Source organism: Polyodon spathula, chromosome 25 (assembly GCF_017654505.1).
Source record: "Polyodon spathula isolate WHYD16114869_AA chromosome 25, ASM1765450v1, whole genome shotgun sequence".
Classification (NCBI taxonomy): domain Eukaryota; kingdom Metazoa; phylum Chordata; class Actinopteri; order Acipenseriformes; family Polyodontidae; genus Polyodon; species Polyodon spathula.
Window position 1 is genome coordinate 23,259,406 of NC_054558.1, and position 21,012 is coordinate 23,280,417.

Here is a 21,012-nt window from a genome sequence, read left to right on the forward strand (position 1 = left end):
ACTGAATCTATTCCTATCAAAGTCAACAGGAAGAACCGGTTATAAAGGTTGAACAAAGCTAAAGTAAAAAGGGTGGGGTATGGAAGTGTGCTCTGTAAAGCCTTGACTTCAGTTAAGAGCACTGTACACAATCTCTTCACCTCTGTAAAGAAGCAGTGCACTGCCCGAGGTGCTGACAGGGCAGCTGAGTGATGTGGGCGTTTCACTGTAGAGCCCCATGTCAAGGCCCATCTGCAGTAAGAACACACAAAGTTAAAGCAGGTGGAATTCTATCGGAATAGACCATTCCAGGAATAGCTGATGATGTAATGTGAGAAACATAAGAACATAAGAAAGTTTACAAACGAGAGGAGGCCATTTGGCCCATCTTGCTCGTTTTGTTGTTAGTAGCTTATTGAATCTCATCAAGCAGCTTCTTGAAGGATCCCAGGGTGTCAGCTTCAAAAATATTACTGGGGAGTTGATTCCAGACCCTCATGATTCTCTATGTAAAAAAGTGCCTCCTATTTTCTGTTCTGAATGCCCCTTTGTCTAATCTCCATTTGTGACCCCCTGGTCCTTGTTTATTTTTTCAGGTCAAAAAAGTCCCTTGGGTCGACATTGTCAATACCTTTTAGAATTTTGAATGCTTAAATTAGGTCGTTGTGTGGTCTTCTTTGTTCAAGACTGAATAGATTCAATTCTTTTAGCCTGTCTGCACATGACATGCCTTTTAAACCCGGAATAATTCTGGTCGCTCTTCTTTGCACTCTTTCTAGAGCAGCAATATCCTTTTTGTAGCGAGGTGACCAGAACTGAACACAATATTCAAGATGACGTCTTACTAATGCATTGTACAGTTTTAATATTACTTCCCTTGATTTAAACCGGGAGGCTATGTGTATCACTTAAAAACAAATACCATGCAGTAGACTGCAAAGCTGGGAAGTATACTGAACCCTCCAGTAGTGGGTTATGTATAGCATTACACGTACATGTCCTTTTTCAAGAGAATATTTTCTAATCGAAATATGGCAGCAAACCACTTTTGTAGTTTATGTCATCACTACTTTTGATTTCCACAGATTTGCAGCCACTGCCCCCTCTTTTAAAAACTGGCAGCAGGAAATCAATGTACTGAGGATATTTATAAATACACAGGCGTTTAAAGACAGCAGGCTTCACTGAGATTGCATATCAAGTTAAGGTGAAGACTATTCTCTTCTAATGCAGTCTTTTTAATGTCTATTACTGAAAGGAGCACAGGAGTGCAGCCTAATTTCAGGGGTTCCTCTCCATTTGATTCCATGAGACTGACTGTTGAGGCTTGAAATTCACACCGAGCCTCATTTGCATGTATTTCTTTCTGTTTTATTTAGAGAGCGTGCCAAACTGTAGCATGAATGCCAGGCAAATGAGAACGTCTGAGAGTGGCCAAATATTAATACAGGTCATACAAGGGTTGAAGTATAGTGTCTATTCAAAAGATACAAAATCTGCCCGGCGTTTAATACACGATTTTAAAATCGAGATGGTTTTAATCTAAAATGCATATTTAGATATTAAGAACCACCTCCCCCCAGCTCTGCATAGCCGGAGAAGAAAGCAGCAGAAAAACGCTTGTGTTTGAAATGACTGTCACCCAGTACCCAGATCAAAGAACAGAGCAGTTCAACATTAACAGAGTCTCATCAGTGGCAAATGCCCCTCATGCTGTGAGAGTTACTCTAAAGAGGAATTATCCTTCCAGCAGCTGTTTGAATGAGGGCATCCTGCAGTGATACGGATCAGACAAACAGGGGTATCCAAGCAGCAGTGGTGAAGCTTGGCCAATGCCCTGCAACTCAGAGACACATGAGGGCTCTGTTATAACTCATTGACACATGAGAGCTCTGTTATAATTCCTTGCTACATGAGGGCTCTGTTATAATTCCTTGATACATGAGGGCTCTGTTATAACTTATTGACACATGAGAGCTCTGTTATAATTCCTTGATACATGAGGGCTCTCTTATAATTCCTTGATACATGAGGGCTCTGTTATAATTCCTTGATACATGAGGGCTCTGTTATAATTCCTTGATACATGAGAGCTCTGTTATAATTCCTTGATACATGAGAGCTATGTTATAATTCCTTGATACATGAGAGCTCTGTTATAATTCCTTGATACATGAGGGCTCTGTTATAATTCCTTGATACATGAGAGCTCTGTTATAATTCCTTGATACATGAGAGCTCTGTTATAATTCCTTGATACATGAGGGCTCTGTTATAATTCCTTGATACATGAGAGCTCTGTTATAACTCATTGACACATGAGAGCTCTGTTATAATTCCTTGATACATGAGGGCTCTGTTATAACTCAGAACGGATCTCAAAGCCTGGAGAATCACAAGGAACCAGCACTGGCTGGGGTCCCTTTTAAAAGGCATGAGCGCCCCCTTTCAAACCCTTTTTAATGGGGTCCACTGAGCCGTGAACGGTAAGCCAGGGTAATGAATTGTATTATCAATAGTCAGAAGCTGGTAAGCAGTGTCCCAGTGGTGTAGAATTAATGACTATAGAGAATGTTGTGAAACACCATTTCATTAGCAATGGTAAACCGCTATATTTAATAAGCTGCTGAATTGTATTTATTTTAAGGGTGCCAAGCCTGCCTTCATGTGCATCAATTCTTTCTAGTAAGGAGACTGGTTGTTGCACTATCATTTATTTTAATTTTGTATTGTTCATTCAATGCACTTAGCTGGTTCCTAAGCATGCACACACTTCAACTGCTTCATATTGGTACCACTAAACGTATACTTGCTTTACTATAAGTTCTACATGCTTCCCATATTTTGTAAGATACTTATTTCCATAAAGTGCCAGAAGGAAATATGTAAAACAGGTTGAAAGACTTGCTTGACAAAGTATTTTCCCATAAACACTAAAACTGACAGATTGATCTTTCAAGTAGTACCAACCGATAAACCTGATAGTAAATAAATAATTAAAAAAAAACCTTTTTCATTACTGAAGTACTGGACTGAACAACACAGCTTCCTAGCTCTTTGAGTTACAATAAACCAGCTGGATTGGAAACAGCAGATTATATTTCCCTAGTGGTTTTAGCTGCACTGTAGCTGTAAGAAATCCGGTGGATTGCTTTTTTTATGGTACACTGATGAGATTCCACAGAGAATACCAACAGAACTGATATATCCAACACAGACAAACACGAGCTTTCCTAAAAACATTAAAACAATTTTCAAAGCCTCGTGTAGTCCTTTAACAGACCTTACAGACAACAGAGGAACAAATGGCAAGAACACCTGACAGCACTCTTTCAACCATGCAGTTAGGTTAACACCTCTGAAAAGCTGTTAGATAAGGCGGGCCTTTTCTGCCATTTAATCTCCACAAGTGGTAGAGATAAGGGCTGCCTGCATTTGAAGTCTTCTCAGAAACAGTGCTGGGGATTATTACCAAGCTGCGAGGTGACCATCAGATAACCTAGTTAGTTCTGTCAGTGCCGCTTCACGAGTCTGCTCCCTCGGCCCCTTCCTGCACACCTCTGAACCCCCCCCCCCCCCCCCCCCCCCCCCCCCAAGGCCTCGAGGTAAACCACTGAGCCCAAAGCACATGGCAGCAGAGGAGGCTGATGCGAAATGGAACAAGCTCATCTCAGAATGCAAAACCAGAATCTGTCCGCAAGCTAGAGAGGGCTGAACCGCAGATATCGCACGCAGATAAAAAAAAAAAAAACAACAGCAGTTTGAGAACTGGCAACTTCCTGTTTAAGCTCTCGATCTGTATCTCTATCTCTCTGTGCCCCTGACTATTTTACTCTCTCTCTCTCTCTCAGTTCTGATTCAGTCAGTCGTTAACACATGATGACACTCTCTCTTTCCTGCCTGTGCAGTGATACCGGAGGGAGCTCAGAGGTGATTGCTTGTCAGGTTTTGTTATGCTTATACTGCTGGCCTCCTCATGTGAAGCCCCAGCAGGTGTCTTATTCAGTCCCTGAAGCAATGCAGTTCAATCTGTACCACCTCACGGACAAGCCTGCTCCAGATTTTGTTTCTTTCATTCGTGCATCGCGCTGGAATATTCCCTGGCAAGGACCTGCCTCCCATTCCTTCAAAGGACTTCAATGAGATTTGTCTATCTCTGACTGGCAGTCCAGTGAGATCTTTCCTGGTCCCTGTTGTTTTTTTCTCACAAGACACCAGAGATCGAACTGTAGATAACTAACAAGAACATATTCTTAAAATGATCCTTAAAACAGCGAAGCTGAGTTAAAAAAGAAAAACAAAAAGTGTCCTGAGATTTCTTGACAGAAATGTACAGTTGATATGCAATGCCAGCTGTACAGCCGCAAAGTCACAGCGTTTCATATGAACAAAGTGCCATTGGCCCTGACTTGTAAAGACACCGCCCTTTAGAAATCAGGGGTCTGAAATGCAACCTGGTCAGCAATCGTCCACAATGAGATTCCTACAGCAGTGAAAGATCCCATTCCCATGAAACCAGACCGTTGCAATCGAGACACAAACTGGCACACAGGTACAGTAACAGTCTGGGCAGTGTTCTGCGTTAGGGACCGCTGGCTGTCTTTCAAACTCCGTTGCAGAAATGTGATGGAAATGACACTTACCGAGTAGCCGTGTCCTGAAAAGCAGTGAGTGGAACTCTGTACAGAAAGAAAAGAAAGAGAAGAGAGTAGTGACCACCATGAGCGGGACACCACAGGGTACAGGCACTCAGTCCAGAAGCCAATGCCAGAACGCATGTGTGGGCAACTCTGGCTCTTCCACCACAGCTCTTACTTGTTTCAATGTATCCAGACCCTAAAGCACATCATTTATCTCAGCGAATCCTGTAAAACCTGGTGCAGAACTGCCCTCCAGGACCGGAGTTGCCCACACCTGCCTGAGTCTGTCTGTCAATTGGAAACACATTCTGTCAGTAGCACCCCTTTGAGGATCTTCAGCTATAGCCAGTGAAACTGAGATAGAGTGCAGTTACTCTGGGTTTGATGAATTTACACAATGCCACAATACTGAGACATGCTGCTGAACGACTGCTCTGTGTTAGTACGCTCACTATATACTATATGAAGTATTCAGACAGATTATTAGCGAGCTGACAGAATTTCTGAATCACTATTATATGAATCATACCAGTTACTTAGTTAGGTGTTGTAGTGGTAGACACAGACTAGACTTAGAACCCGACTGACATGCTAACACAATCTCTGCTAAACTTATACAGGTATGTTTTAACATCTCAAAGATTCATGTCTGTGGTTAGACTGCTCAAACTCAAACTCACTCTAGGGAAATTTGACTAGGTCAACCATTACAAAGAGTGCATACACATCTAGTACCGTGGAATTATACAGCACTTAAATATTAGTACAATAGTAATAACTAGTGTAACTAGTGTGCAATTACTAGACTGTATAATGAAGCCGTGCCGAATTGCATTACTGAATCCGACATGAAGAAAACCTTTTGTTTCTGTCAATTTTACATCTGAAAAATATCCCAGACATTTACACTGTGTCACGTGACCTACAGCGTACAGAACAGCCTGGCAGAGCCTCACTGTACTGCACACAGAGAGGCCTGAACGAAATACAGCAGCCAAACACTTCCACTCAGAACAAGACCACTAGAGCACAAAGGGCTCTTTCCTGGTGAGCTCTGAAAGGGTCCTTGCTTTGAAAGGGAGGACCTCTGAGGCTGTGCAGTACTTTAGTTATTCAGTCCCCACCCAGAATACAAATCTCTAATCGCTATACAGTCTCCTCTTTATTTCCAATTTCGATTTCCAATTTCCACTGTGTTCCCAGGAGGTATATATTTCAGCTAGGCCAATTTTAGCACGGCCAACAAGCAACCCACCCCTTCTCTCTTTCCATATAACAACAACCCCCCCCCCCCCCCCCCCCAAACACCCCCCACCGTTAGGTAAATCGGAAAGCGGAGTCAGCGCCCGACTTGACTACAAAGACGAAGTTCACAGAATTCCTCCACGACATGAAGAGATGCAAAGACAAATCCCGGAACCAGTGAGGTAAAAAAACTAGGGCGCCCGTTCCGCTTGACTCAAGAGACGAAGTGCAGTCTGTTTTCCCTCATCTTCACTTAGCAGAGAAAAAGACAAAGAGGAGGAACCAGTGAGTAAACAGCCTTCTGAGCCCCCCCGGGATAAGAAGAGGAGGACAGAGGGTTGAGTTTGAAATTAGCAGAGCTTTGCGAGCACATTCAAAATTCGAAGCATTTGTACAAGAAAGAGAGACTTATTTAAATGATAATGAGGGGCAATCCATTCAATTTAGCGCAGGAGAGAAGGAAAAAAAATCCATTAAGAACGTCAGCGGTCCGTAAGCCGAGGGGTCACGAAACAGCTAAACACTTTTTCTTAAAAGCTATTATATGTGATTCTCTATAGATTTGTACAGCGCTCGGGACTTCAAAAGGATTTAGGGACCCGTCCCAAAGAAGAATAAAGGAGGCGGGGGAGAAGGGGGGTGATCCAGACTGCTTTTTAGGGTTAACTAAACAGAATAACAGAACAGAAAAGCTGCTTCTCCACCCCCTGATGCTCTTCCACACACCCACCTCTAGCTTCTTAATGTGGCGCTGAAAAGGTTGGAGCAGCATTTGTGCTTCCTTAAGGGCCAGGCTACTGCTTCCGAGACGCTGGGTTAAAAGGGCCAATCGGGAGCCACCCAAGCAGAAACAGTACGCCAAAATAGGGTTCCATTATAGTGTAGGAAAGCAGGAATGCATGAGCGACTGAATGTGTGTGTGTGTGTGTGTGTGTGTGTGTGTGACAGAGATACAGCTGCTCACTCCCACCACACACACTCGCACTAAATAAATCCTTTTAAAGTTTCCTAATCCCTTTGTGGATTTACTCTAGAGCACAGCTGAATTGTTGGCTGAATTACCTGGTAAAGTAAATAACGAAGGAGCTTAACGAGCAACATAAACAAAGGCAGGCTTTTCTTTCACAGTTCAGCTCTGTCGTTTCCCATTTTACTGATAAAAAAAAACCAGACCGCTGACCATCCTTATGGAAAAAATAAAAATCAGTAACCCTGACCTTTAAACTGAAACCATGAACTCCCCTCAGGAGTCCTCTTTCTCGTCCACCGTACATATTCAAGATCAAAGAGACTCCACTATCCTTCCGGTTCATTTCAGTCAAGCAGCCCAATATCTTACGGTTCCGGAACACACCTAGCTCTCGCGGTTCCGGAACACACCTAGCTCTCGCGGTTCCGGAACACACCTAGCTCTCGCGGTTCCGGAACACACCTAGCTCTCGCGGTTCCGGAACACACCTAGCTCTCGCGGTTCCGGAACACACCTAGCTTCACTTCAACGCTGTTTCTAGAGTGTAAAGATGCTGTGCTCAAATCCACAGCCTGTGTTCTGGAACATCATCCTTGTTAAGCAGAATCATACAAGCGATGTTTTTTTTTTTTAAGGCAATGCATACGTTGAAGCAGAAACCAGTGTTTGGGTTGGGAAATGACCAAGTTTAGAGCACCATTTAAACTGATTGTGAAACAACAGCGCTACATCACAGCCTTACTGTACATGAAGAAGAACCAAAGGAAGCCTTGGAGAGTGAGCCCTCTTTAAGGACTAACTTGTGCTGTCCTGAACAGTACCACCACCCCAAGCAGAGGGCGCTGTGGAGCAGGATAAAAACAACCCCAGTAAGACTAGAAGAGGTGGAGATCATGGTGATCGGTTTCTGTCTTATCTTTCTACTCTATTCATCTGGCAGGAGATTAGAGGGATGAGGTGTTTCTGCGTTTACAGCATCAGCATTTACAGCGTGCGATTTCAACATGGGCTTTTTATTTCTCGCCGTCGCATTTCCCTGTCAGAGCTGTCAAGCAGCATCTACCTTTTTATCTGCCAGAACCTGCTTTCATATTATTTCTCTCTCTCTCTCTCCTGGCTTTTTCATAAAAAACAACCTTGAAGCTTTTAAACAAATCCACTGACAAACAACATGGGAAAAATAAAGAGACAGTTTACAGAAAGACAGGCGCAGACAACACATACCATATGATCATTAGATGCCTCTGTTTAATTTTATTTTATTATTTTCCCCCCTAAAGAATCAGAGATTACTTTTTTATGTTGCATTCTACAGCTAAATTAGGTGTCTGACTGAATTCAGTAAGACTGAGGGGGCTTGGTGACAGGCTTTAGTTATGAAGCATATTTTACATTCATTTAAGCGAATGTTAACACTAGTCACTTGGGATTTTGCATAAATTTTCATTACCTCACTGCATCTCAATTCTAGTCTGTTCTGTCTGCATATCAAACTTATTTTTTGATGTCACTGTTACAGAAGCTGTCTCGCTGGTTAGAATATGGGAAGGGGGTGGCTAACAGCAGTGGTCATTAAGCACTCATTACCAGGGTCTTGGGGGTCAGGACTCCACCTGGCTGGGGTGTAGGGTGACCAGAACGCTTCACTACACACTTGAAATACTCGCACAGAGTTCAAGCTCTCTGATGCTGTGGGGTACCGTAAAACCAGGGCCACACTGGTCTTACTATTTAAAAGCCTTTTCTTTAGGTATAATTTAATTTATTTTTGTTGTTGACTCTTCTCCACCATGTTTATTATATTCTTAGAAGTCTAGTTCCTGCCATTCTAGTATACTAGTGTGCAAAAAAATACAAAATTGTGGCTAAATCAATTCCCCTTTTACTCCTTGCCTGGTGTCTGAGTATTGTAATTAAGCTGCTACTTTTACACATAATTTCTTACAATAAGCTTTACATTCGCTCTCAAAGCGAAGGTCAAATAGCAAATATTCCTATAGCAACTAAGCAAACCTGAAGAGGAATGACTTACATATAATGTGGTCTGTGCAATAAAATGGATGGGAAAGAGTGGACTTAAGATACTGCTTTCCAACTAGTCAAGTAGACACACATTTCAGCCAGTGCCTTCCTCAGTACTTGAACCTAGTTGATGGCTAACTCAATGACAGCAAGTATTCCTTTCCAAGCCATTACTGTAGATCAGTGAAACCTGATACTGCTGTCCCTAGTCTCTGGAGAACAGCAGGACTTCAGTACCCAGTGGTAGGAAAACAAATATTCCCAGAGCGGAACTACAGGCAGCCTGTGGAGTGCAGTATGGGGGTGGGGTGTAGTCTCAGATACAGGCTGTCTGTGGAGTACAGCATGGGGGTGGGGTGTAGTCTCAGTTACAGGCTGTCTGTGGAGTGCAGCATGGGGGTGGGGTGCAGTCTCAGGGCTGTCTGTGGAGTGCAGCATGGGGGTGGGGTGCAGTCTCAGATACAGGCTGTCTGTGGAGTGCAGCATGGGGGTGGGGTGCAGTCTCAGATACAGGCTGTCTGTGGAGTGCAGCATGGGGGTGGGGTGTAGTCTCAGATACAGGCTGTCTGTGGAGTGCAGCATGGGGGTGGGGTGTAGTCTCAGATACAGGCTGTCTGTGGAGTGCAGCATGGGGGTGGGGTGTAGTCTCAGATACAGGCTGTCTGTGGAGTGCAGCATGGGGGTGGGGTGCAGTCTCAGATACAGGCTGTCTGTGGAGTGCAGCATGGGGGTGGGGCGCAGTCTCAGTTACAGGCTGTCTGTGGAGTGCAGCATGGGGGTGGGGTGCAGTCTCAGATACAGGCTGTCTGTGGAGTGCAGCATGGGGGTGGGGTGTAGTCTCAGATACAGGCTGTCTGTGGAGTGCAGCATGGTGGTGGGGTGTAGTATCAGATACAGGCTGTCTGTGCAGTGGGGTGTAGTCTCACCTCACTCAGATGGGGTCCTGTGATCTCCTGCAGAGGGTCTTCTTCACTGTTCTTGTTGGTCCGGGTCAAGCATCCCTTCATCTGTGGGGCGAACGACAAGGAACACATTGGTCACTCAGAGCTCATAGCTTTAGAGTGGGAGATCTGTAAGATCATTACAATGCAGCTGCCGTACGGCAACAGGATGGGAGGATTCTGTAATTGTAGCATAATAATCATCATCTTCATTATTTTGCGATCATGACTTCTTCAACCTTGAATGTTAACACCTTGATGGTTTAATGATGAAGAGTTTGGGAGGTTGGGAGTGAGTTCTTTATCTCATATTTGCCATTTCCCGTCAATGCTGGTACTAAACCATGTCAATTAATCCACACTGTGAGCAATGAAACGGAGGCCTGGCTTCCCCATCACATGATCCGGTTGCAATGATTTCATGAAGACCTTGCAGTCCTGTAGTTTAAATGAACCAGGTCAGACAAAGACACTTTACACATCTGTCACCGTGTGTCTGCCTAACTACAAACCGACTTTGTAAATCATTGCTCTTCTGTTAATACCTTTTGAAACTGTCCTGTATACATTGTGTGGTACAGTCGGTAGCAAACTAAACCCAAGGTCCCTTGTTCCAGATTAAACACAGGGAAATACCCTGGGAAATACAGGACCTACCGGCAAGATGGAAATGAGACGGAATGCAAAACTGGAGAACCTGCTCAAGGGTAAAGTTTTATTTTAGGCTAGTAATTATTATGCAATTAATCACAAAACACAGAGAGTCCAATTCACATAGCTTTAACTGTGGCACTATTTAAAGACTCTTCTAAAGGATTCAGGGCTATCTGATTCCATTAAACTTTCCAAGACTGTTGTTTAAGAAGCTGACAATCTCTCAAGACCGTTTCCTGACTGTCAAGCCCTATGTCATTACATTTAAAACAAATCTGATTCAGACTGAAGTACAGACACTGGATTACGGAGGGTTAACATTATTCACTCTAATATCACACGCAGGTCTTAAAGTAAATGATTGTATTGAGTCCACGATCACCATCAGTGCTGGTCGCAAGGTTAAATAAATATATCATCATATATCAGAACTGGGATCAACATCTGAACATTCGAACAAACAGCTTGAAATGTATTCAGTGGCATAGAGGACTGTGTTGATCTTTGTTACAAGAACAGATTTTATAAACGACAGCATCAAAAAGATACCATGCACAGGAAACCAATGCAAAAAAGAAGTCTGAAAAACAGGAAGGACAATTCTAATATACAGAGAAGTGTCTCTCTCAGCTCCTTCACAGATCATTTGATGGGATACCAGGTTTATTTCTCTGTAATATAGTATGCATGATATCGACTCCCTGCTAATTGTAAATGAGAGAATATCTGAATTACAGTCAGACATATAAATCTTATGGTATTGCAAGCCGATGAATTTCAGGTGAAGCCAGCAGAACAGCCGGAGGGTGCGATCCATCTTGAAAAGGACGAGCGCAGATTAATTCCACTCTGTGCTACGTTGTTCCAGCCAGGCCCTGATCAAGACTGTAAATTAGGCTGACTGCTGCTGCAATTAACCTTTTGCAGTAAATATCAATTATGCACTACAGACTCCGCCACGGCCTCTCGCTGCTGTGAATTAAAAGGGTCATCAACTGATTTGACAGATCTTGTTCGCTGCCACCTGGCTCCGGAGAGCAGGGGTGCCTGCCTGCCCTTCTGCTAGCGAGCGTGCAGCCAAATGGACGCAGTTTTATTTTCTTAATTACTGTAACGAACCCCAAGCAGGAGCTTGCAGATTGGATAAATAAATGAGTGTTCTATTACAGCTGGGCCTGCGATAAGCAATGCATTGAAGCAGCGGTGAAACATATTAAAATATGAGATATGCAGCTGATCCTAATCAGAACGGACTGGGGGCTACTGTCACTCACAAGATCATTACTTCATGGTGGTGTGTCCTTTACTGTAAAAGCTTCAAAATCATTACTTGCTAAACCAAGTGTCCTAATGTTATACGATAAACAGACTATTGATGAGATGCCAGAGTATGATTGACCACCCAGTTTAATAACGATCGCTGCTTGCTTACAACTGGGGATGCTTTAACATGCTGCTATCCACAGCCGACGACACTGGGGGCGCACTTTGACAGAAACAGGACGGAAACTCATATGCAGTAAATCGGAATACTAGGACTGAAATCCCCATTAAGGTGTTTTCAGTGACCTTTCTCTTAAACAGCACTGCTGAATACCTGCTGGCAAGATGTTGTTACTGAGGTTAATTTTATTAGTTTTTTGCTTGGCATATAGCACCACCCGGTGGCAGGGTGCAATTTTTAAATGTGAAGTCAAATCTCACTTCTTAATTTCTTCCTTTTATATATGCCGGCCTGAGAGTGTGTCTTTTTAAAAACCGCTGCTTACAGTACAAGAATACAGCTGACAAGAGAAGCACGATCAATCAGAATCTGCCATGCCAGCTGACTTCCATTCTTCCTAAGCTGACAATGCATGCCACTGACTTGTTCTAACTACATGGCCAGCAGAGCACGAGGTGGTGGCGGAATGGGTCACTTTGCTCCCTTTCTCAATCACACAAGCCACCTCTGAATGGACTGGCTTGTGAGCCGCAGTTTACCTGCAGTGCCCTGTGATATCTTTGAGTCTCCAAGATCTGTTCTGTGCTTCCCCTAGGAGTGCCTTTCAACCCGACCTCAGACAATCAAGCTGCACTCGCTCTATTCACTCCCTGCTTCCCTATCACTCCCGGGCAGCACAGTTCTATTCCACAGTTATGTTTTCAAATCATCGCTGTGTCAGTCCTCATTCCTGTGAAACACTTTGCCATTTGTAACATGTGACAGAGCTCTGAGCCCTGCATATTATTTTTAAAGGGTGGGCCGAAAGGATACTAATCCTTCTAATTGCTTCTAAAAAGTGTCCTGTGCAAGGGACCCTAACCCCCATTAACCCAGCCAGATGGGCTGCTTCTGCTGGGAGTCGCTGAGGCACAGCAGCCTGCCACCTCAGAGCCACACCACACCGTCTCAATCTACTGGCTCATTATCCCCTGTGCAGGCTGGAGAATTCCACAATGCACTGTAGGGCTACAGGCCAAATTGATTCATCTGCCTTCGTTTTCCACAGGCTTAGAAGCTGCAGCTGTTCCCAGGCTGAGGAGGGAACTGTGGAGAGGGACTCTTTTGCAGACTCCATCTCTTTGCCGTGGAGCACAAGCCTGGGGGCTCCTCAAATGCAGGGGTTTAAATTTAGCCCAAGGACATTAAATTACATACCTGCGGTAGACAGATGACAGCGAGACGGGGAGGAGAGATTTCTAGAGCAAAAGCTTAAATGTGACCCAATGTTCTGTAACGCTTTCAAATTCTACAGGGGGTTGGTTGATTAATAGACAGGCCACGCTATGTGACCTACTTCCTCAAACTAAAATGTAGGATCTGCACACCAGATGATTTTTATGATGTACTGCAAAGCATCCCAACATACAATCTGTTAGGTTGCAGATACAAGGCTGGAAATTGCATCCCATTGTATAGCTGTTCGACCCATTCCAGGTTTTACTGCAAATATAGTATCCATAAAGCTCACAGTGAAATAAGAACAGCTGAAACTGCTATGCAAACTTAGTTAGACTTATTGGATACATGAGGTCATCCACATCTTTCTAATATTTAATATTCTGGAAAACCTGATAAACATGAATCGCAAGCAGACTCTGTACAAACAATAAGGCAATTGAACGGGGATAATAACAGGCTCAAAAACAGCAATTACAATCAGCCTTTGGCGCTGTTACTATCAAGGTACTAATTCGTTTTGTTTTTTCATTGCCGTTAAACCCTCCTAGCTTAGAAATACAATCTACGGAGGTCCAACCATTTCTGCTTGCAAGAAGAAAGTGCAACAATTGCATGAAATCCAATGCAAACTCAAAACAGTTATAATCTTTACTTGTGTACTTGCAAAGGCTGGGTGCGAACCAGCGACCCCACGCACCGCAAGTGTCTTAACCACAATGCAAAAGAGCCGGTTGGAGCAGCTACTAAGGTCCTTTGTAATTGGACTGTATTTCCACATTGCCTGCAAGCATGTGTGCAGGTACAGTGCAATTAGAGATCCAGTGCAAGGTGTTAACTACGGTTCTCTTGTTCCAGCCTGTCCACATTGTATCAATAATAAATGGAACACAGGGATGAACAGCCTCACAGCTTGCATTAGCTACCCCACAGTTCAAATCCCAGCAGGGTTTACTTTGTTAAATCGCTAATCCCTGGAGTCCCCTATTCCAGCACATCAATCCTGAGTGATTCCCTACATCCCCCTCCTGCCAGGTACTGAAAATCACAGCCCCTTCCTTCACATACCCAAAGCACCTGTCTCTGAAACATGAACTCTTCCTTCCCAGAAAAGCAAGCCTCAAGGGCTTACAAACCTCTGTGTTCCCTTAAGGGAACCTCACCTGTCACACACAGTGCATGGTTCCCAGCCTGGCCGAGGCTCTGCAGTGTCACAGAGCGTAGAAGAGGGTGCAATGCATGCCACACTTCACCCACTTCATGGGATTTTGCATGATAGCTCATCTGCAAATCTGGAAGCAGCTGATATCTTTTTTTAAGGTTTTTGTTAGTTTTTTTTTTTTTTTTTTTTTTTTTTTTTTTTTTAACCCCCTCAAACCAAAAGTAATAGTTTGTCAAATTGAAATCTAAACATAGGGAAATGCTTGGCAAATGTTCCCTGTTGTTTTCCGAAGCTAATGACACGTTACGGCTTAGGATTTGCAAGGCAAAGCGCCTTGGCCCCTGTTTGAAGCATACGCCCGACAAGCTTTTATTTCATTTCATTTTGATTATTTTTAGTGTACATTATGTGTGTAAATGTAATCTCGTTAGGATTTTCCATCCGCTAAGTGAATACTAAATAAAAGAATACTGTTTACTTGCCAAGACTGAAAACGAAAAAGCATCTTAGAAGCATACACTATAGAGTAGTGTGCAAGACCGCCGGACCTCAAAGACTTCATCTTCTAAGGAATTACATTACTGTACATCCCACCGTAGTGGATTGGGTCCCACAAAATACACTGAGACTTCGACGAGGAAGACGAATCCCATATTGTTTCAGCTTCACGGTCTCAGAATGCAGCTCGTTAGCACATTCTCTGCATGATTACCTGCCAGGGAAAGGTGTTGCATTCCTCCTGCAAGGAGCTGCCTGTTGCTCACCATGCTACTGCCACACTCGCTCATTAAATTAATATTTTCTAAACGAAATTTTAAAAAAAGTGTTCAAAACCACACTGACACTAACATAAACAGGGTGCAGAGGTGTGTTCACTGGTAATTAAATGAGAATGATATTTCAATTCCATTTCCCAAAGTCAGGAAACAGCTCTTCCATTTCACGACAATTACTGGGTGTGGGAGCAGGTCGCCAGCAATGCAAAAAAGCTCCATTCACATCCGGCAACTGTGAAAATAAAACATAGCCGATGAAGGGATGGTGGTAAAATGAACCATATAAGTCTTTTAATTCATACATCTGTGATGCACAGTGTGCATGCTGTATTTTTGCATTTATATATATATATATATATATATAATTATATCTATATATATACTATTATCTATTATATATATATATATATTAAATATATAATATATAACATTGCATGCACATGTGCACACCCTTGCTGAATGTCACGTAGTTCCGTGAAGTCTGCTGTCTGTTGTATTCTCATTGCAACTGTGATTCAGATTTTGCACCTATTTGTGTATGAAGTGTGCTTCTGACCAGACTGCCTGTGGCAGAGCAAAGCTCTGCCCTTTTTAAATTGGCAAGGATGGGGTTAATTTCCCCTACCTGCCTGGGTTTATTATGTTCAGGTGGCTGGGGTTGATTAGGTTAATTAACGATCAATCAGCGCCCAGCCACCTGACATAAAAGGAGGCCTCTGCTTCTCATTTGGGAGGAGGGAGCTGAGGAAGCAGGTTGGTGTTTGTGATTTTTGAATGTTTTGAATCCAGTGAAGGCATTGCCCAGCCTGGAAACCTTTATTTTTGGGAGTTTGGTTGTTTTTGCTTTATTTGTGTTTAAATTGATTTGTTTTGGCCCTTGTGCCCTTTCATTTTTGTGTTTATAATAAAAGTTATTTTTTTGAACTCCAGACTGTCTCTGGGCCTCTATCCACTCGCCAGCCTGCCACATTTGGTGTCAGTAGTGGGATAGCACCACATAGAGGCCCAGAGACAGTCTGGTGTTCAAAAAAATAACTTTTATTATAAACACAAAAATGAAAAGGCACAAGGGCCAAAACAAAGCAATTTAAACACAAAATAAAGCAAAAACAAACTCACAAAAATAAAGGTTTCCAGGCTGAGCAATGCCTTCACTGGATTCAAAACATTCAAAAATCACAAACACCAACCTGCTTCCTCAGCTCCCTCCTCCCAAATGAGAAGCAGAGGCCTCCTTTTATGTCAGGTGGCTGGGTGCTGATTGATCGTTAATTAACCTAATCAACTAATCAACCCCAGCCACATGAACATAATAAACCCAGGCAGGCAGAGGAAATTAACCCCATCCTTGCCAATTTAAAAAGGGCAGAGCTTTGCTCTGCCACACTGCCATCTAGTGTAGCACCTATGTATGTATGTATCTTTGCATTATCCATACATACCAGTATTGCACGAGTACAGCTAAACGAGAAGACCTAAAATAGACATGGTTATTTCAAGATATGTATGGATCAAGAGGAGGATAATGGACTTCTGTAACATTTGCATTCCTGTTGATGACATAAAATGCCCGATATGAGCAAGTGCATTGATGGTGCAGCAAAGTAATAAATATGCAGAACACTGCAAACTGCAACCGCCCCCCCCCACCCGCCCCCCAATACAGCAGGTAACAATGGCCCTGCTGCTTCTCATTAAACAACCAATGGTTATAAAGAGCAGATCTATTTTAGGAACGGCCCACGAAAGCAACAATGTGTTGAGGCAATTTCACATGAATTACAGCTCATCTGGGCTCACTTGAGAGGGAAAAAGAGTGGGTCCTATCTGGACAGAGAAAGGCAGGAACAGGGATGCTGTCAGTTTGAGACAGCGAGGGATTTCATATTTTAATAGAAGACAGATGCTGATCGTGAAATGAATCGCCGCTGCCAAGACGACTCCTCTGATGTCTGAAGACTTTTCCTTCAGAGATCAGATGTTGTTGGGACATTATCTCATCCCAACAACGAATGCCAATTCTCAGGGAGGCACAAGAGCATGTTTCACCTCTGCATGTCTGCACAGGCACTGTCATATTTATCTGAAAAAAGACTTAAACCTAGATTGTGCACAATGTGGACCATGAGCTACCAGGATTAACAATCTACACAATGTGGTAAGCATCCAGAACACAAATCAAATGGCATTATGATATCGGCAAACATCTAAGTCTCCTGTGTCACTTTGTGTACAGATTAACAACTTCATGCATTAACCATACTTTTAAAAGTCCTGATTGCAGTGGGACACCCCGTTTATGCAGGCAGATGCCTCGCACAGTCCAAGGAGTTACTGGAACAGCTACAGCCGTCCTTGCAAGTCCGTGGGATATGAATGTTTGACCTTCCATTCCGGAAGATGCAGAATCATTCTTTATGTCAGAGAAAATGATACAATAAAATAACAAAACGTTCGAATTATAAGAAAATGGAGCTCTTCACAGATGGTACTGCTATTGTGTTAATTTTTACCTTTTGGTGGATCCTGGCAAGGAAATAAGGGAAGGAAGACAATTCTAGAAAGTTAGTGCTCCTGTTTCTGCTATTACTCCAAATGTCCCAGTGTAATAAATGATAGACGGTCAAGTGTGGCCCGAGGCCATACCTCTACGGGTTGACTTCTCACGCTGTCTTCAATGTTTCTATCAGAGGCTCTGGTCCCCTTCGGGATCTGTCCCTAGACGTTGTGCATCAAGCTTTGCATTTCCAATAGATTTCTCTTGAAGGCCAGTATGCCTCCGTCACAGATGCCTGCTGTAAACAATGCTATCACTATATGAGATCGGGTTTCTCTCCACAGCCACAATCTTCACTCAACAATCAATCCATCCCTCTTGAACACCAATTACGAACTTGGGTCTGGAGCAAATAGTCTTTTGAAAGGAAAAAAGAAATAACTAAAATTAAAAAAACAGCAATTACTACGTGCATGCCTATAAAATTCAAACTCAAATGCCTGGGTTGTTTATTTCTGGTTTGGTTTATGATGTGCATTTTTTCCTTTGTGAAAAAAAAAAAAATTGCACTAATGAGGATTTGGAGTAAATAGCTTTGAGAATCTAGCAAAGTAAAAGAAAACAAAAAACAAACAGTTTGCTGAATTCAAGCTTGTATGATACTTTCATATGTAATATCATATGTAATATATATATATATATATATATATATATATATATATATATATATATATATATATATACACTTTAAGCTTGCTTACGTCACGGTTTGTACGTGACAGTCAACTATGATTTAATCCCTTTTCTGTGTTCTGGGAATGTGTCCTCAGGTATTGGACACATCGGGGGGGGGGGGGGGGGGGGGGGGGGGGGCACTGTTCAATCCCTGTCAAGCCTTGCTGTTTGTATACTGTATACCTTGTTTAAATACGCTTTGAAATCCTGACAGAAGGACACAGTCATTCCACCTGCAGTGACTGACAGCAGCCCCTGCATTATTAAAGAAGACCCAGACAGCACTGCATGCTGCAGGCAGGCTGTCATGAAACCTGCCCGCTACCTGCAGCACACACAGTGCCGAGACAAAGTCTGTGCTCCCCTTAGGATTTTCACATGTTTCACACATTTCAAACCTAAAATGTTATTAGATCTTAATCCAAGTCCAGTAATAGATAAAGATAACCTGATTAAACAAATGACACAAAAACATGATACTTTTTCAACTTTTACTTATCCACAAAGGATTAATTTGTTAAGGATATACACCACAGACACATTTTACACAGATACGTTCTGCTCACTTCCAGATATGGAGACTCGCTTTGCCTACATTTTCCTAGACAGGAAAGCAACCCACGCCAAGCAAGACACAATAAGAACAGTAATACTGAGAGGACTGGCACATTCATCTGGCCGATGGTTTTTAAACCCATAACAGGACTGTCTGGTTTGGAAATGGCTAAACTCTGAACTTGAAACAGTGGGACAGGGTGATAGGGACAACAGGGAGCTACCAAGCTTAACTTTGCATTCTAACATGCGCTGGGTTTTAAAGGCCCCTGCCCGCTGTAGCCAAGGCCAACACATTAACCCACGACAGTGCTGCTAATGAGCCAGTCTGTCACATTTCTACAGAAGTGGTTCTCAAACCACTAGGAGAAATGCAATGCATTTTACACTGGCTAGAGTAGCAACACAGTTCTAACTAGGGGTATTCTTGGCGCACAGACACCCAAATATCTGAAAGCAACTGTTTCGTATTTTTTTCACCTGTGTTTTTTAAAAATTGGCATGTAGGTTTTACAATTCTGATTAAACTCAATTCCACAGAGATTTCTATTGCATCTTTCCAACCACTTCCATGTCCTGCACAGCTGATACAGTGTCTTAACGAGACAGAGGAATGTTTTCACCAGTCGTCAATTTTCCTTGTATTTCCACCCGCCATTATTATTATTATTATTATTATTATTATTATTATTATTATTATTATTAGTAGTAGTAGAATTTTACCCATCACACTTCTGTTGCCGCTCTTTCATACAAATACGTGGCACAGTTTGATTCCAAGAGTAATGTCTCACCCTCTGAACATCTGCTGCCTAACACAGCTCTCCTGTTACCACTGCTTTGGAGTGTCAGCTGTTTCGTGCTGCCTTTGTTCGGCATAGTGAAGCACTGACTCCCCCACTGGATGGCAGTAAAGAACTGCAGGATACAAAGAGTAACTAAATATGTTAAAGTAGACAGCAGAGTTTAAAACAGACAGAAATTACACGGAGCCAACAGTCTTTCGCTACGCATCCATATCCTGGGACTACCACGTCTTCTGCCAGGAGCATTGGGAGAAGCGGTGCTGTATCTTGACATTTAATAACAGTCAGAAATGCCAAAGCACGAGAATCACACTCTGCAGTACCTGATACAGTTAGACGTGACTCTGAGACCTCTGTCAGGGTTACAGGGATGGTCAGGTTCAGTACAGTTAGACATGACTCTGAGACCTCTGTCAGGGTTACAGGGATGGTCAGGTTTAGTACAGTTAGACATGACTCTGAGACCTCTGTCAGGGTTACAGGGATGGTCAGGTTTAGTACAGTTAGACATGACTCTGAGACCTCTGTCAGGGTTACAGGGATGTGTTTTAAACTTCTGAGTTTAAAACATTTACCAGGATGTCACACAAAGTGATACAAGAAGTCTGCCACACTTTAAAACAAATCGTCGCTAATATACACAGTTAACTTCAGAGAAAAGGACCTTGAAGCAAGTTTTCACGTTATGTTGATTCTCTATCGGTGTCCTTCTTTCTCTGATATCTGAAATCGTCTAGACATTTTTGCTTTTACTTCGCTCTTTTATGCCGTCTCTATAGCTACCGCAGCGATGGAATGGTTTTTTTTTTTGTTTTTTTTTCAACTCACACAGTTCCATTTCAGTTCAACTTCATAAACTACTGAAATACCTCTCAGGTAAAACACTTCAGGAATAAACGTTTCTACCCTCATACATTACAGACAAGTGACTGTCGCTGTGACACCTGCAGTCTATCAGGGTCATTCCTTCTTTATACAAAGGAGTTTTTGTGCAGTATTTTGTTTTGCGATTTTTACAGTATGTTAGTTAAGGGTGAAGTCCTATTGGACGGTTTTTAGTGAGCTTTTGAGGTCAAGTTAGAAAGTCAAGTTAAAAGTTGGAATGAATGAATCGAAAATGAGTTTTGAAGGACACTTGACTGCACAAGAAAGGATGGAGATGGAGCAATCTTAATACTGAAGTGCCCTGAATGCAGCACAAGAAACTGAGATGAAAACATGAATTTTGAAAGAAGAATACCAATTACGATGTCTACGGGGCTGGAAGATCTGTATTTTGTATGGCACTATGGTGCTGAATGGAGAAAAAAAATTACTTAAGAGAGCAAAACAGCGGGGCGAAATACCGAACACTAAAGAGAAGTGGAT

General features: G+C 42.7%; 1 protein-coding gene across 1 annotated transcript in view; it reads right to left on the bottom strand.

Annotated features, from left to right (window-relative positions):
* LOC121299670 (autism susceptibility gene 2 protein homolog) overlaps positions 1-21,012 on the bottom strand; it is a 217,266-nt gene that overhangs the window by 133,034 nt on the left and 63,220 nt on the right. The window contains 2 exon segments of the mRNA XM_041227559.1: positions 4,623-4,658; positions 9,783-9,863. Coding sequence (XP_041083493.1) covers positions 4,623-4,658; positions 9,783-9,863 — 117 coding nt within the window.